At 42.2% G+C, this 13,072-nt stretch overlaps 3 protein-coding genes across 6 annotated transcripts; 1 reads left to right on the top strand and 2 right to left on the bottom strand.

Annotated features, from left to right (window-relative positions):
* Positions 1-591: 591 nt before the first annotated feature.
* LOC109638709 (inactive serine/threonine-protein kinase 19) lies at positions 592-3,663 on the bottom strand. Of its 2 annotated transcripts, none has more exons than XM_020101807.2 (7): positions 3,520-3,663; positions 2,944-3,039; positions 2,707-2,849; positions 1,908-2,146; positions 1,477-1,574; positions 1,146-1,293; positions 592-866 (listed from the first exon to the last, which is right to left on the bottom strand). In XM_020101807.2, exons 2-7 carry the CDS (start codon positions 3,035-3,037, stop codon positions 821-823), a joined length of 768 nt encoding a protein of 255 aa, XP_019957366.1. In that variant the 5' UTR covers positions 3,038-3,039; positions 3,520-3,663; the 3' UTR covers positions 592-820. The 2 variants fall into 2 exon arrangements, with proteins under 2 accessions (XP_019957366.1, XP_019957365.2); XM_020101806.2 differs by lacking the exon at positions 3,520-3,663 and adding an exon at positions 3,197-3,504.
* Positions 3,591-7,702, top strand: dxo (decapping exoribonuclease). 3 transcript variants are annotated; one of them, XM_020101803.2, is made up of 7 exons: positions 3,591-3,700; positions 4,527-4,990; positions 5,092-5,318; positions 5,597-5,816; positions 6,155-6,290; positions 6,714-6,808; positions 6,890-7,702. In XM_020101803.2, exons 2-7 carry the CDS (start codon positions 4,533-4,535, stop codon positions 7,023-7,025), a joined length of 1,272 nt encoding a protein of 423 aa, XP_019957362.2. In that variant the 5' UTR covers positions 3,591-3,700; positions 4,527-4,532; the 3' UTR covers positions 7,026-7,702. The 3 variants fall into 3 exon arrangements, with proteins under 3 accessions (XP_019957362.2, XP_019957361.2, XP_019957363.2); XM_020101802.2 differs by having other exon boundaries at positions 3,637-3,932; XM_020101804.2 differs by lacking the exon at positions 3,591-3,700 and adding an exon at positions 4,049-4,174.
* slc25a17l (solute carrier family 25 member 17-like) lies at positions 7,412-12,969 on the bottom strand. The gene is made up of 9 exons (XM_020101805.2): positions 12,648-12,969; positions 12,504-12,564; positions 11,895-11,961; positions 11,451-11,605; positions 11,188-11,304; positions 10,946-11,091; positions 10,300-10,395; positions 9,707-9,789; positions 7,412-9,630 (listed from the first exon to the last, which is right to left on the bottom strand). The coding sequence occupies exons 1-9, from the start codon at positions 12,720-12,722 to the stop codon at positions 9,486-9,488; spliced, it is 945 nt and encodes a 314-aa protein (XP_019957364.2). The 5' UTR covers positions 12,723-12,969; the 3' UTR covers positions 7,412-9,485.
* Between the last annotated feature and the right edge of the window lie 103 nt (positions 12,970-13,072).

Raw genomic sequence — 13,072 nt, 5'->3', positions numbered from 1 at the left:
ATTTTTGGATTCTGGGTCATTGATTGAACAAAAGACAGTTTAAGAATCAACAGATTAATTGATAGTGGAAATAACTTTGTGGCAGCCAAACAAAGTACTGCTGAGACCTAAAATACAGTGAGTTCTTCAGACATTGTTATAAAAAGTGAATGTGGCTCTTTCCTTTTTCAGTTCCAGAATGTGTTACCATGGTTTTCTGCCTTTTCATAGTTTCAAAATTAAATGAATCAGCCCCTTCTCTTCAATTATTCCTGACCTACAGTTCAGTGGATGTAGCAACTGATAGAACACATTTAACATTTAAGTTACTGCACAGCTGTAAAATCCTTTTTTTTTAATTCAGTGGAACCATTCTATTAAAGATTTGAAGATGATTTTTCATGATTGAAACTGAACCTGTCAAGGAATAAAGACCCAAATAACAGAATTAAGCAGATGAGAGGCTCAGGCTTCTTCATGCCTGTTAAACCTGACAACAGATTACAGAGAGCAACGGCTCAGCCAAAGTTCAAACTCCACACAGACGACTGTTGTATCAAAGTGGTTTCATGGTGTGCACAAGTCATAACTCTTATACTTGAGGGACAGAAACATTTTTTATCTTTCTTTATTACAGGATGAATGAAATCCTGACATGGTCATGTCAACATAATTGACAATTCATAAACCCACAAGGTTTTTTATACAACATTTGGCACAGAATCTACACAAGAAATCGTTTTAACTCTGAGTCTTCATACAAACACGTTTCACAAGATTAGTTCATCTTGGGAAGTGTCACGTCTTCAGTCACCTGCTGATTCTGTCTCGATGCAAAGCCTCAGGAATCAACAAATCGCAACAATGCCCCTGAAGTTGTCGATATTCTAGAAAGAAAACAGAGAAAATGAAGGTAAATGTTGGATTCTTAAAGAGCAGAGTACAGGTTAGACGTTAAAAAACACTGACGGAAACAACAGATGTTTTGACTTGAGTTTTAAGCAATAGTAACTTATGTGTATGATTTTCTGAGTAATGGTTTGAGTGTGTCCGATCTTGTAACAGAAAACAAGATCAATTACTGAACTGACTGAGAGGATCATAAATCAGAGAGCAGCTGCATGAAGAACCTGTTCTTAGCATCCAAGTAAGCGAAGAAATATTACCTCTCCACCAGATCTGCACCAACAATGTCGTGGATGTGGTATTTCATGTGAAATTTCACTTGAGAGGTTGTTCGTCGCTCCTCTAGCTCTGCCTGCAACACTTCACTATATTTAGACTTCTTCACCATAGCGAGTACAGCTTTGCGACCTAGCAGGAGGGGGGGGGGGTTAGAAACAAACTAATTCTCCAATTCACAAGGCACTGTCAAAAAACAAGTACATGACATGTTAAGGTTCTCTTTTTATGTCTGCTGCCCTTTAAAAAGTGTAACTGACAGAGGTATGAATTCATGTTTATAACGGTTATGTGACGCCGTTCCCTGACACCCACCTTGTATAAAGTACTTGGTGAATTTGCCTGAGTTGGGAATGGACAGCCACCAGCTGCCTGCGTCCCTCACAGTCAGGACCCCTGACTTCACCAGCTGCCTAGGTGTCGAGAAAACAAAGCATGTGCTGATATTTGAAAAGAGGATTCAGATGTAAAGAATTTTCAAACTGTTAAGACTAAAATAAAAAAGTACATCTTGGCACATTTGCTCTTTTGTACAGATCAAATGTAACTGTCTGCATCCATTGTAAGTGTTTTCTTGTCTGCACAATGTCCAAAGTTGTAAACATCTTCATAACCTTTTCTCCATTTTCCAAATGTTCAGTTTAAAATGTGGTGGTGAAAGTCCTCAAAAAGATGAGTTCTTTTTGTAGAAACATATATTTATTCGACAAGTACACAAAAAGTAAAGAGATGAGGATCTTTCATACGTTATCTCAGAGTCTGTGAAGAGGAACTCTCTGATCATTTTGTCTTTGCTGAAGCTCAGATCTGTGCAAGAGGAGGTTAACAGTTTCTCCAGGAACTTCTCCACCGTCGCTCGTGTCACCCTTCCCTCCTCGGCTGCCAGCACTTTGGCCTTGTAGTCTGAGGCGAAAATCAGCCCGAAAGCTTCCGTATCAAACCCGAGCTGGAACATCAGCAGTTCTGCTTGTTCCCGCAGTTTATTCTGTAAACACAAGGGTGGAAGTGGTGTCTACTTTCACATTTTGATAAGTCAACATTAGAAATGTCCTGATACCAACAACAGAAATGCCTCAGATTCTGGCAAAAAAGCCAGGTTTGTGTTTAATGCATAGATTCCAATACCAAGAATATTTGTTTCATCCGGCTAAAACTGCAATTTCTCCCCCAGAGAAATCACTTCGTCTTCACTACTTCAAAACAGCAGTTCTGCCACCGGTACTGTTTTTAGAGGGGTTAAGAAGAAGTGATTTCTGGTAGTGTAGCGTTATTTAGAGTGACCACGATGACGTGTGCTGTATGCAAGACTTCAGTTTTGAGGGATGGCTCTAGTGTCACTTACAAAACTAGCAACAGGCCAAAGAACAAGGATCCACCATCATCACTGACATATGGAGTAGGTGCCATAAAACTGTTAAAATATGTTTTTTTTTTAAGATTTGTTTTTTACGCACTGGTATCAGATGAAGTCGAGGTGTCTGAAGCAGCATCAGGGAGGGAGAAATGATACTGGAACATCTCTAATAAACATTGACATGAACTTACCACCTCCTTGTCCACTGAAGTCTTGTCATGGTGTATACTGTAGAGTTGATGCTTCAGCACAATTTGAGGTAGGGTGTCATTGAAGAGCTTTCTGGGAAACAGTGTCATGAGGTACTGCAGCGTGGATCTGATGTCGTTCGGCCCTTTGAGGCGAAGATATACATGGATGGTCAGTGAATGGACAATAATCCCAAAAGGAGAGAGATGTTCTGTGTACATCCTTGCGGCCACACCTACCGTCTCCCTCGCGGATGATTCCGAACTTCTCTGTGCCATGTCTTCTTTTCTTCACTTTGAAAGTGTCTGAAATCAAAGCCCGTTTCCTGTTCATACCTGGAGGAGAAATAATGGTGGAGAGGCCATGACCTGAAGTCGAACCGCTGTTTACCCCTGAAACTCCTCGAGTGTGTTGTGGAGTAGATAATGAGTGAATTTTCATTTTTTGGGTGAACTATCCCTGTAACTGTGTGTAATCAGAACATATTCTTACAAGAACACGTGACACCTCTATTTCCTGCTGTAAAATAATAACGGGACAAACGACGAAGCCACTTTGCGACTTTACGAAGACTCGTGTCCGAACTCATCAGTTACATAGTCACCATTTTACGTTTAAAGCCCAAATTACAGCTCTGAGACTGAACCCAGGCGCTGGTGAAACACAGGTGGATCCGGATACAGGACCCACCGGTTGGGTCGCTTTATTATTAGCCAAGCTAATGCGGCTAGCTGCTAAGCAACACAACCTCGCCCGTTCACTGACACACACGCGCGCGCAGACACACGCAAATTCAAACTAGTTGAAGCACGTACCTGGCAGCTGTCAAGATCGGTGACGTTCCCGTTCACATGGTGTCCCGTTCTTCTTCTTCTGCACTGATCACAGCTCCAACACCAGAAACTACTCAACGGGTCTTCTTCTTCGTCGTCGCTCTGTTGCGTGGAGGAGGTGTCACTGCTGCCATCTGGCGCACTGGAGGAGAAACCGCACACGGTAGTTTGTTGTTAGCCTACGATGCTAGTTAGCTCTGCAGCAAGCGAAACGAAATTAGCTCGTTCGTTATTTATTTCTGTCTCCTTATCACACGTTTTTTTAATGTTTATCAGAAGAGTTGCTGGAAAAACATCCTGGTCGTTTTTTTAAATGCGATTTAAATTCGGTTTATCATCGTGGCGGACTTGAGATGAAGATAAGGTTAGCTTAGCTGCCGTGTTTGCTAACCAAGGTGGGTTTTCTTTGGCTTCGTGAAGATTCATGAGAAAACAATGCGCTGTGTGTGTATGTGTTTACACAACGCAGACACACACTGCTAACTGCTAACAATACAAACACCTCCATTTTTACTTCAGGAATGTGCACGTATCCACAGAAACACAAGTCAGGCAGATGTTTACGTGGATCAACATGTTATTTTAGAGTAAATAAGATCAACCTGTGCAGGAACATGTCAGAGTCACAGCAGCAAAAGTGAGTTTAACAAAGTGTTGAATACAGAATACACTATGAGCATGTTTTATGTACACGATGAGGCCAGAGAAGAAGAAGAAGATAGGACATGGTAACAAATGGTGAACTAGAAAGTGAATATACTTTTACCTGAGATGAGGAGAAAAAGGAACATGGGAGAAATGATGTCAGGTGATGGATAAAGAGTCTTGTGTGTGAAGATATCGTTTCAGCATATTTCAAACAATGTCAGCTTTGATGACACACGTGATGATGAGGCAGATCACTTTGTGGTTTTCCTGCATGAGAGTAATAAGAGAGAATATCAAGACCATCTAAATGACATGACAGTCATTTCTTTTCTCCCCATTAGGTAGCGATGGACCACCATCGATCCCACAATCCCAACTCCAGCCAGCGGTCAGCGTACAAAAGAGAAAGAGGCGACGGTTGGAGAAATCACCATGAGAATAAACACTTAAAACCAAGCCAGCAGCAGCAGCGTCAGTCTGGATCAGCTCCAGAGCAACACCCGCTCGGCTCCCAGAGTTTGAGCACCAGAAGGGAGCTTTATGAAAGAGACTTTCCAGTTTACAAACAGCCGGTCGAAGTAGGATGTTTTTCCCTCGATGCTGAGCGCAGATTCTTCAACGACGACAGGCAGATGAGATACTATGAGGGACCTGAGAGAAGTCCCAATTTTGACCTGAGGGATGGATACAAGGACCGCTTTATAAAAAGGGACGACAGCGTGAAGGAGAAGCTGGACCACATCCTGCGCTGGATCATAGCCAATAAAACAAAGTGCATCCCAAGTGCGACCACGGCCTCATCACGGTTAGTGCACGGACAGTCAGATACTAACTTGCAATCTATAGTCTCAAGACAACTGTGTTTACCTGTTGGGCACATGTTCTTTGATCACATGCTCTTCCCAGTGCTTTAGATGCCGACATTGTGACATGGCGGGGTCATCTGACCAAGCTGCTGACCACTCCCTATGAGACACGGGAGGGCTGGCTGCTGGCAGTCACCATGTTTAAAGGAACCGTTTACATCAGTGAAGTGGAAACAGAGGCTGCTCGGAGGGACAGAGAGAACCGGACTGAGAGGCACGAAGAGATGATGTACTGGGGGTACAAGTTTGAGCAATACACATGTGCAGGTAAATACGATTTAAACATTTAACAATAAAAATAAATAGCCTTTCTATGAAGCCCATTTCATCCAAGAAAGGAAAAACAATTGAAACGCTCTTAAAGACAAAAATAGAAGTACTCATGTATTACTATTGTGTTTCTAAATCATGAGATACTAGTATCTCATGGCTTTTACTTCTTGGCAGAAATGGGCTTCCATATATGTCAAGTATAATACATGTGACACAAAAACCCAATGCACATAAAGTGAATGATAACACTTCACTCTTATGCACCCCTGTAGATAAGCTTCACAGTTTACCTGACCCGAGTGGTGTGGTCAACACGAATGAGGCCTTTTGCACTGTGGTGCAGACTCGGCTCGCGGATCACAGACTTCTGTTCTCCGGTGAGGTGGACTGTCGGGATAAAGATCCCAATGCTCCAGCTCCTCCTGCCTGCTACGTCGAGCTCAAGACCTCTGCAGAGATCTGCACCCCCAAACAACGCAGCAACTTCCACAGGTGAACAATGATGTAGGAAAAGGCAACATAACACAATTTTTATGCCTCTGTACCATTGACAGCTGATAGCCGGAGGCATTTTGTTTTTTTGGGTTGTCTGTCTGTCCTATTCTCGTGATCATGATATTTCAAGAAGGTCTTGAAGCAACTTCTTGGTACAAACCTTCACCTGGACTCAAAAGTCAAAGGTCACAGTGACCTCATGAATTTGGAAAAAATATCTATGTCGACTGAAACTGCACTGGTTGGCAGATGCACAACCACAGGGCTGTAATTACAGTTTTAAATATAAATAAATATATTTTAAAATATCATTCATCACTGTTTGTGTACGTTAGGTTCAAACTGCTGAAGTGGTGGGCGCAGTCGTTCCTCCCTGGGGTCCCTCGCGTTATAGCAGGTTTGCGGGATCATGAAGGAGTGGTTGTTTCTGTGGAGACTTTTCACATCTCCAAGATATCACATCTCATCAAGGTACTGTGTAGCAGTTTGAAAACCTAAACTAAGTGTGGAGACATGAGTTGGATTTTACTGTAGTCATGCTTGAGTTGTGGGACTGGGGATGTTAATGCCAGTTTTTAGTCAAATGTCTACAAATATCAGAAAGATTGCCATGAAATTATAAATTTCTTGCAGAGGATGATTTCTTCTTACTTGTGTGTTTCCCTGACGTCATCATTTTCTTTAAAGACCTTCAGAAATCAAACAAATAGCATTCCTATCATCGTCAGCAAATATTAGCACAAAAAACCTCTAAGTAAGATACATTAGTCTCTAAAGAAAACCACTTGCATGGCTGTAAACTGGAAGTCTTGTCTATTAAGCAATGAAATTCCCAAAAGAAAATGTATCATCCCACAATTTATTTATACTGTCTTGTGTTTTCTCTCTGAACAGAATGAATATAACTGCTGGAAGCCGACAGTCTGTATGAACTTCTGCTGTGATTTCTTGTCTTTCGTGAAGCATGTGGCTACTGAAGACAACCCAAGGTGAGTTCCAGTGATACAGACAACATTGTACCTTTTCCATTTTTTTAGTTCTCTAATACTGAATAATTGTTTCCCTCCCAGTGTGGTGTACCTGTTCTCCTGGGAGCCCCACAGAGATGTGACCTACTCCATCCACAGGGACTCCCCGTATTCATTCCTGCCCCGCTGGTATATCGAGGAGATGACCAGCAGTCGAGACTCACATCATCAGTCCTGATTTATAATATCTGGTCAAACAGAATTCTTGATATATTGTGGCCTCCAATGGAGGGATTTTTTTTAACCAAAATACTTTGTCATTTTATGCATGGACAATTTAACTTGTGCAGCTTGCATAGAGATCATGATCATTCTGAGGGATACTTAGCATATGATCATTCACACACACTGGGTATGTTCGTGTGTCAGTGCAAACAGGAAGCAGAAATTGGAGAACACGGCCTGGGTTAAGCTGAGCTCGGCCTGCGTGATGAAAACTGTATGCTTGGTGACTGGAGAGAAAATGCGTTTTCTTCGAGTTCACGCCAAGTATTTCCTGCCATGGTATTCGTTCATCATTTGGAAGAGAGCTGTGGTTTTTCATGTAAAAAAAACAACACAGTGTGGTGTCAACAGTTTCACAAACTTTATTATTCCCTGGTTATAACAATAATATAAAATCCCAAAACAGTCAATTGTTATGTTGAATTAAACAAAATTAGAAAACATTTTTAAAAAATGTGTTGAAAATAAATGAAACTGAATTCAAGTAAGAATTGCATCAGCAGTTACAAATATTTTTATGTAAACTGTTCAAACAAAACATGTTCAAATGCATCACTGCCTTCTCTGTTGTCTAACTAACAGTGACAAATGTATCTTCTATTAAATAAAGCTAATTTCATTCTCCCATAATCACACATGGCTTAATCTGTTTGCACCAGTTAAACATATTTTTTTTAATTTCCTTTGATTTCTCTGATCTTTATGAGCGTTTGCAATTTGGTGCAGAATCAATTGTGGTTTCATGAGGGGAGTGTGGGGCCGTGGAGGAGGTATGTGCTCTACTGATATTGTGAATTAGAAATGCGTTCATCTTGTGGTGGATGTCCTTTGATGAATTTCCAGACAGTAGACGCATAAAAACAAAAAATCTTCACAACTAACCAACCCATCAGATCCAGTAAATGAATCATCTGTAGTATGTAAATTGGCACCTGGGTTTCACCACTGGCACAACAGATGTAAGACTGTAAATCTCCTGAATATGATGTCATACAGCAGTGTTGAGAACAGTAACTCTTGTAATGGAAAAAAAAAAAAGGAAGAAAGAACCATGGCTGCAGAAACATCCGTTCACTAACTCACAGAAAGAGCACAGACTGAACTGATACTGTAAATCACTGCCAGTGTGTTCTCTACATAGAGGACCAATCATAAAAACCATAGATTGATAACACAGTGCATCACGGTTAATGTAAAACATCAACAGTCATCACAGTACTCATAGTACAGTTTTTTATCATACAATTAACAGGCACTTACTGTGGTATTATCAAATCTGTAACCTTTACAGTTTACTTTATGGACTCATTCCAAGTAATATGAAATACATTAATATTCATATTAATGTATTATAATTATGAAAACTAAAAGCTTTCTAGTCTGGAGTAATAGGTGCAGACTTTACACACAAAACTAAAATATCAATTCTTTCAATCTTTCACCAGTTTTGTTGTTACTGCTCATTTGTGAGTAATAACGAGATCTCGTGCATCTTGTGCGCTTCACGAGGTTCTCATCTTGCAAAACGTCAAACGCAGTTAATTTCACAGTTAAACATTTGACGGAGTGTATGAGGAATTATCCAGTGGTCTAAATCAAGGCAACACACGAGGAGGTAAGTTATTGGTCTCATCATTTCAGACACAACCTAGAAAAAGTTTGACATTTTGGGGCAAATTGCTGTTAATGCTTATTCACTCTCCAGAGTTGTGTCACAGACAGTTTCTCAGCTCAGTCGGTGGAGTTTTTCGATTCTTACAATGTGTTTTAAAATAATTCAACCTTGCTTGCGATTTATGAGCATTTGCCCGTTTGGTAATCCAGATGTGGTGGGAGAATATATATTTAATGTGTAGATATGAGAGAGAGACAGTTCTCATGGAACTCTCCCAAAATGTTAAACCTTCCCTTTCCAAAGAATGCAATATTTTCCCCAACTAGTTCCAAGATCTCATCTGATGGTAAAATATAATTTCGTTGAAGGCAAGTGAATCTCGGTCTTTATGTGCAAATGAAATCATTGGCGTTAAGCTCTACCTCTACTTCTTTAAGGGTCGCGGTGAGAGGTGGGGAATACCATGGACAGGTCGTTACTCCATCACAGAGCTAAATTAAATCATGGCGACATTAATGTTGTTTCTAGATGGTTCCATTTTATTAAGACCAGAGTCAACCAAATGTATCTCTGTTAGATTTAACAGATCTGATATCCTGGGGCAGTCTGCACAGATGGAACTAGGTTAGAAACATGAGTGGAACCTCTCTGGGTTTTTTTGGGCAAGTGAGAGTCTGTTGCCCCAAAGGAACCAAATCTCAACTCTTGTGTCTCATGTGACCACTATAATTTCTGGCACAAACAAACCCACTTACAACTGTATTAATGCCGTGCTGCACTGAAGTGGGCGTTTGTTCACTACTTCAGCTTCTTGTTCAGACCCATGACCCTGAAGGTCGCTGCAGTGATCTTCTCGTACACTACAAACATGAGGGCAGCTGTCAGTACCGTCTGGAGCAGCTTGGCCTCCAGGCCTTTGTACAAACCAAGAACACCGTTCCTCCTGTCATAAAGAAAACAGGTTTGAATAAGAAACCATCATATTTTGTTTGTGTGTGGGTTAATTCAGCAGCACTCACTTGAGTCTGTCCATGAACAGGGAGCAAATGCTCGAGAGGCTTCCAGTCAAACCGCCCTTTCCGTCGCCTTTGTACTGACCGAACTGTTGAGAGAACACACACCAAGTCATCTTATTTTACTGAGATATGAGTTAAAGAACTGATGCAGTCATGAGATAATAAAGCATTTGTGTCCATATCACATCTGCCTGCTTTAAAATACACTAAGAATACAGAAGGCGAGATGGAAGCGTTCCTATCTGGGATATTATCCTGGGAGTTTAGTGGGACAGTGTCGACCATCTTTATAAACAGTGTATGTTCTAGATCAGTAAATCACTTTAGCCTCCGCTGGTTGTCGGAATAGTTGCCTGGCAACCCGATCAGCTTTGTTTAACACTATAGTCTTTATATAAACCTGACACTCATTACAACGGTGTGGCTCATTAAAGTGGTTTTTTATAGCTTTTACACAAACAAACAAATCTAAACAGGAGATTATTTGCATTTGGTCTTTTTATGAGATTCGTTGACAATAATTAAAAGAAGATCATCCACCTTGTGGTCTCTTGATGATGTAAAAAGTGCAAAGTTTGACATGAGATAGTATTTACCCTCAGGATGGCTTGAACTGTTTGAAGAGGATACGTTGCCGTGGTAGCAATGGCCTTGGCAATAGCCCCAATGACAAAGATCTCTGCTGAAGATATCTGTGGTCAGAGACAAAGATATAATTCAGTTACTAATTGTTTCACCCGACGATGACGCAAGTTACCCAACAAAGATGACAATGCAACATGAAGCTTTATTAGTTTATTAAAAAAAAGCACCCATCCATAATCTTTCGCTTATCCAAAATCATAAGCTCTCTCTTGCCAGGCTACTCCTCCTGAGGGATGCAGAGGCATTGCCAGGTCAGAGGGGATATTTAGTCCCTCCAAGGAGTTCCAGGTCTACCCTGGGGTCTCCTCCCTGTTGGGCATGCCCAGTAAACCTCAAATGGAAGCGGGCTCTACTCTGCGCTCCCTCCGGATGTCCTGAGCCTGGCCACCAAGTGAAGAAATCTCATTTGGATGCTTGTATTTGCAATCTCGTTCTTTCAGTCAACACTTTATAAAAACCAATAACACAAAACTGTCTTAACTTGTCATGTAACAAGTTTTGTTTTTCTACTCAAATAGGATCTCAGCCCATGAGGCATGAAATAATATCTCTGGAAAAATAAAAAACAAACACGGCTTGCTTCTTGTGTCCTCTCACCTTCCTCCCTCCCCTGCCTGCCTTCCTCTTCAAGGCCTCATAAAACATGAACTGCACAGCTGGGTTGAGGACGAGGATGAGAGAGGCCAGAGTGCCGTTCCACAGAGTTCCCACTCCCTCTTTGGCTATGATCTGCGAGAAAGCATCTGAAACACAGCAGGTTATTTTACGACTGAACAGTAACAACACAAAACATGTCTGAACTGGGAAACTATAATACGGAATGTATGAACATCACGCACCAAGTATTCCCTTGTACTGGGTCTGCTGGAGGTCCTCGTTTCGGAACTTTGCCCCTTGCAGCTTCAGTCGAGTGTTGACCACCCACATGGGAGTGGTCAGGACCACATTCACCACCCCTGCATGAACACCAGATTGTTAGACAAAAGAAGCAAAACAAGAGCAAACATTGGTTTTCCACCACTAGAGACAACTCTGAACTGTTAATACGTAGTGTTTGATGGCTTCATTCATGAAATTGAGATTTACTATATATACGAATTACCTGCTACGATTCCCATGAGCAGATCTTTGCTGGGTCTGGACCTGCCTGATCCAGAGACCATCACTCTCTTCAGCGTGTTGAAGGTGTAGAAGTAGACAAAGTTGGAGCAGCAGAGGCTGGAGATGACTGGGAACCAGCCTCTGTACAGAGACTGACTGGAAGACGTGAAGAGAATTCAGTCAAAACATGAGGGTTGAGACTAGTGCTGCAACGTACACATCCCCTGGTCTATAGCAGCACCAGAAAATACACAAAAGAGCTAAACCTAAATGGTTGGTCAATGAAACAACGCTGCTCATTGATTTGCAGATTATAAACTATGTGGTAATTTGACTGTTGTAGCTCTAGATCCTACTCATTTACATCATACGTTTTATAATCATACCAAGTCGATTGGTTTATGGTTTCTGTTATATTTATACTTATACACTAAACTTTACTTACAGGCCTTCTTCCTTTGCAATCTCAGCCAGGATGATAGGGGTGGAGTTTGACTTCCGCTTCTCGTCCACTGAAAAACAAAGATAAACAAGTTGTATGAAGTAGGTGAAAGTTAAAAGGGCCCTTACACCAGTATCACCTCACCGGTCATGAGGAACACCACTAGGCCTCAAGGGATGTATGAGGTGTTCTGCAGCAGAGGATATGCTTTTCTACAGTCTGAGTAAACTGCTCCTTTACATGTTCGACGCCTCTGATATCCTGGACCTGCGACATTAAGGCTGAAGTGATGGTGTAAATGATGCAGTTTGATTTGAATGTCGGGATTAACGGACACTTGGATGACACCACAGGGGCATAATGGAGGCATGTCATGTGTTTCTACGTTTGCATAATCGGTCACCATCCAAATCCACTGGATTTGTCTGCAACACTGTTTACCCCTGACACTCCAGAAGACTTCTATGGCCTCAAACACTTCACCCACCCCTCCATCGGTACAGTGAGTAGATAATGAGGACATTTTGACTTTCCAGTGAACTATCCCTTTAACCTCCTGTGGAGAGGTTCGGCTGCTGTCAGAGAACCTCGGTCCAGGCCGAGGACACTCACCCTGCAGTCTGCTCTTGGCCGTGTCCAGGGGGAAGAAGACGGTCATCGCCGTCACGCTGCCCTGAAAGACAAAGCACACAGACACTCAGTGGATCTCCATGTTCTCTTCACGCGACCTTACGACACTTGACATCCGTCGCTCACCATTGCTCCCGCCACCGCGTGAACCAGCGTCTCGTAGGCCAGGAGGCCGACAGCCGAGCCGCCGTTATCCGACATATCTGCACTCTCCGCCGGTCACAAGTCACACACACGCCCGCAGCAGAGACCGGGAAGTGAACCGTGGAGGAGCTGCTGCCCGGGGATCACTGCCGGCGGTCGACCCGGTTGTTCCGGCTGTGAGGAATGAAGTGAACGTGTAACAGCGACAGTCACATAATGTTTACAAACCCAGAGAGAGGTGACGAGCCGAGCTTCCGCCCGTCCATTGATTGGTCACTGAACAGAGTCGATAAGTTCTTCTTCTGGTTTATTCCTGATTTGTTTAACAAGCCGCAACACCACCACCTGCTGGGCTGGAGGAGTAAAGAGAGAGAGAGAGAGAGAGAGAGAGAGAGAGAGAGAGAGAG

The sequence above is a fragment of the Paralichthys olivaceus genome, chromosome 5 (genome assembly GCF_024713975.1).
Source record: "Paralichthys olivaceus isolate ysfri-2021 chromosome 5, ASM2471397v2, whole genome shotgun sequence".
Taxonomy (NCBI): Eukaryota; Metazoa; Chordata; class Actinopteri; order Pleuronectiformes; family Paralichthyidae; genus Paralichthys; species Paralichthys olivaceus.
This window is presented reverse-complemented; position numbering and strand designations above follow the sequence as displayed.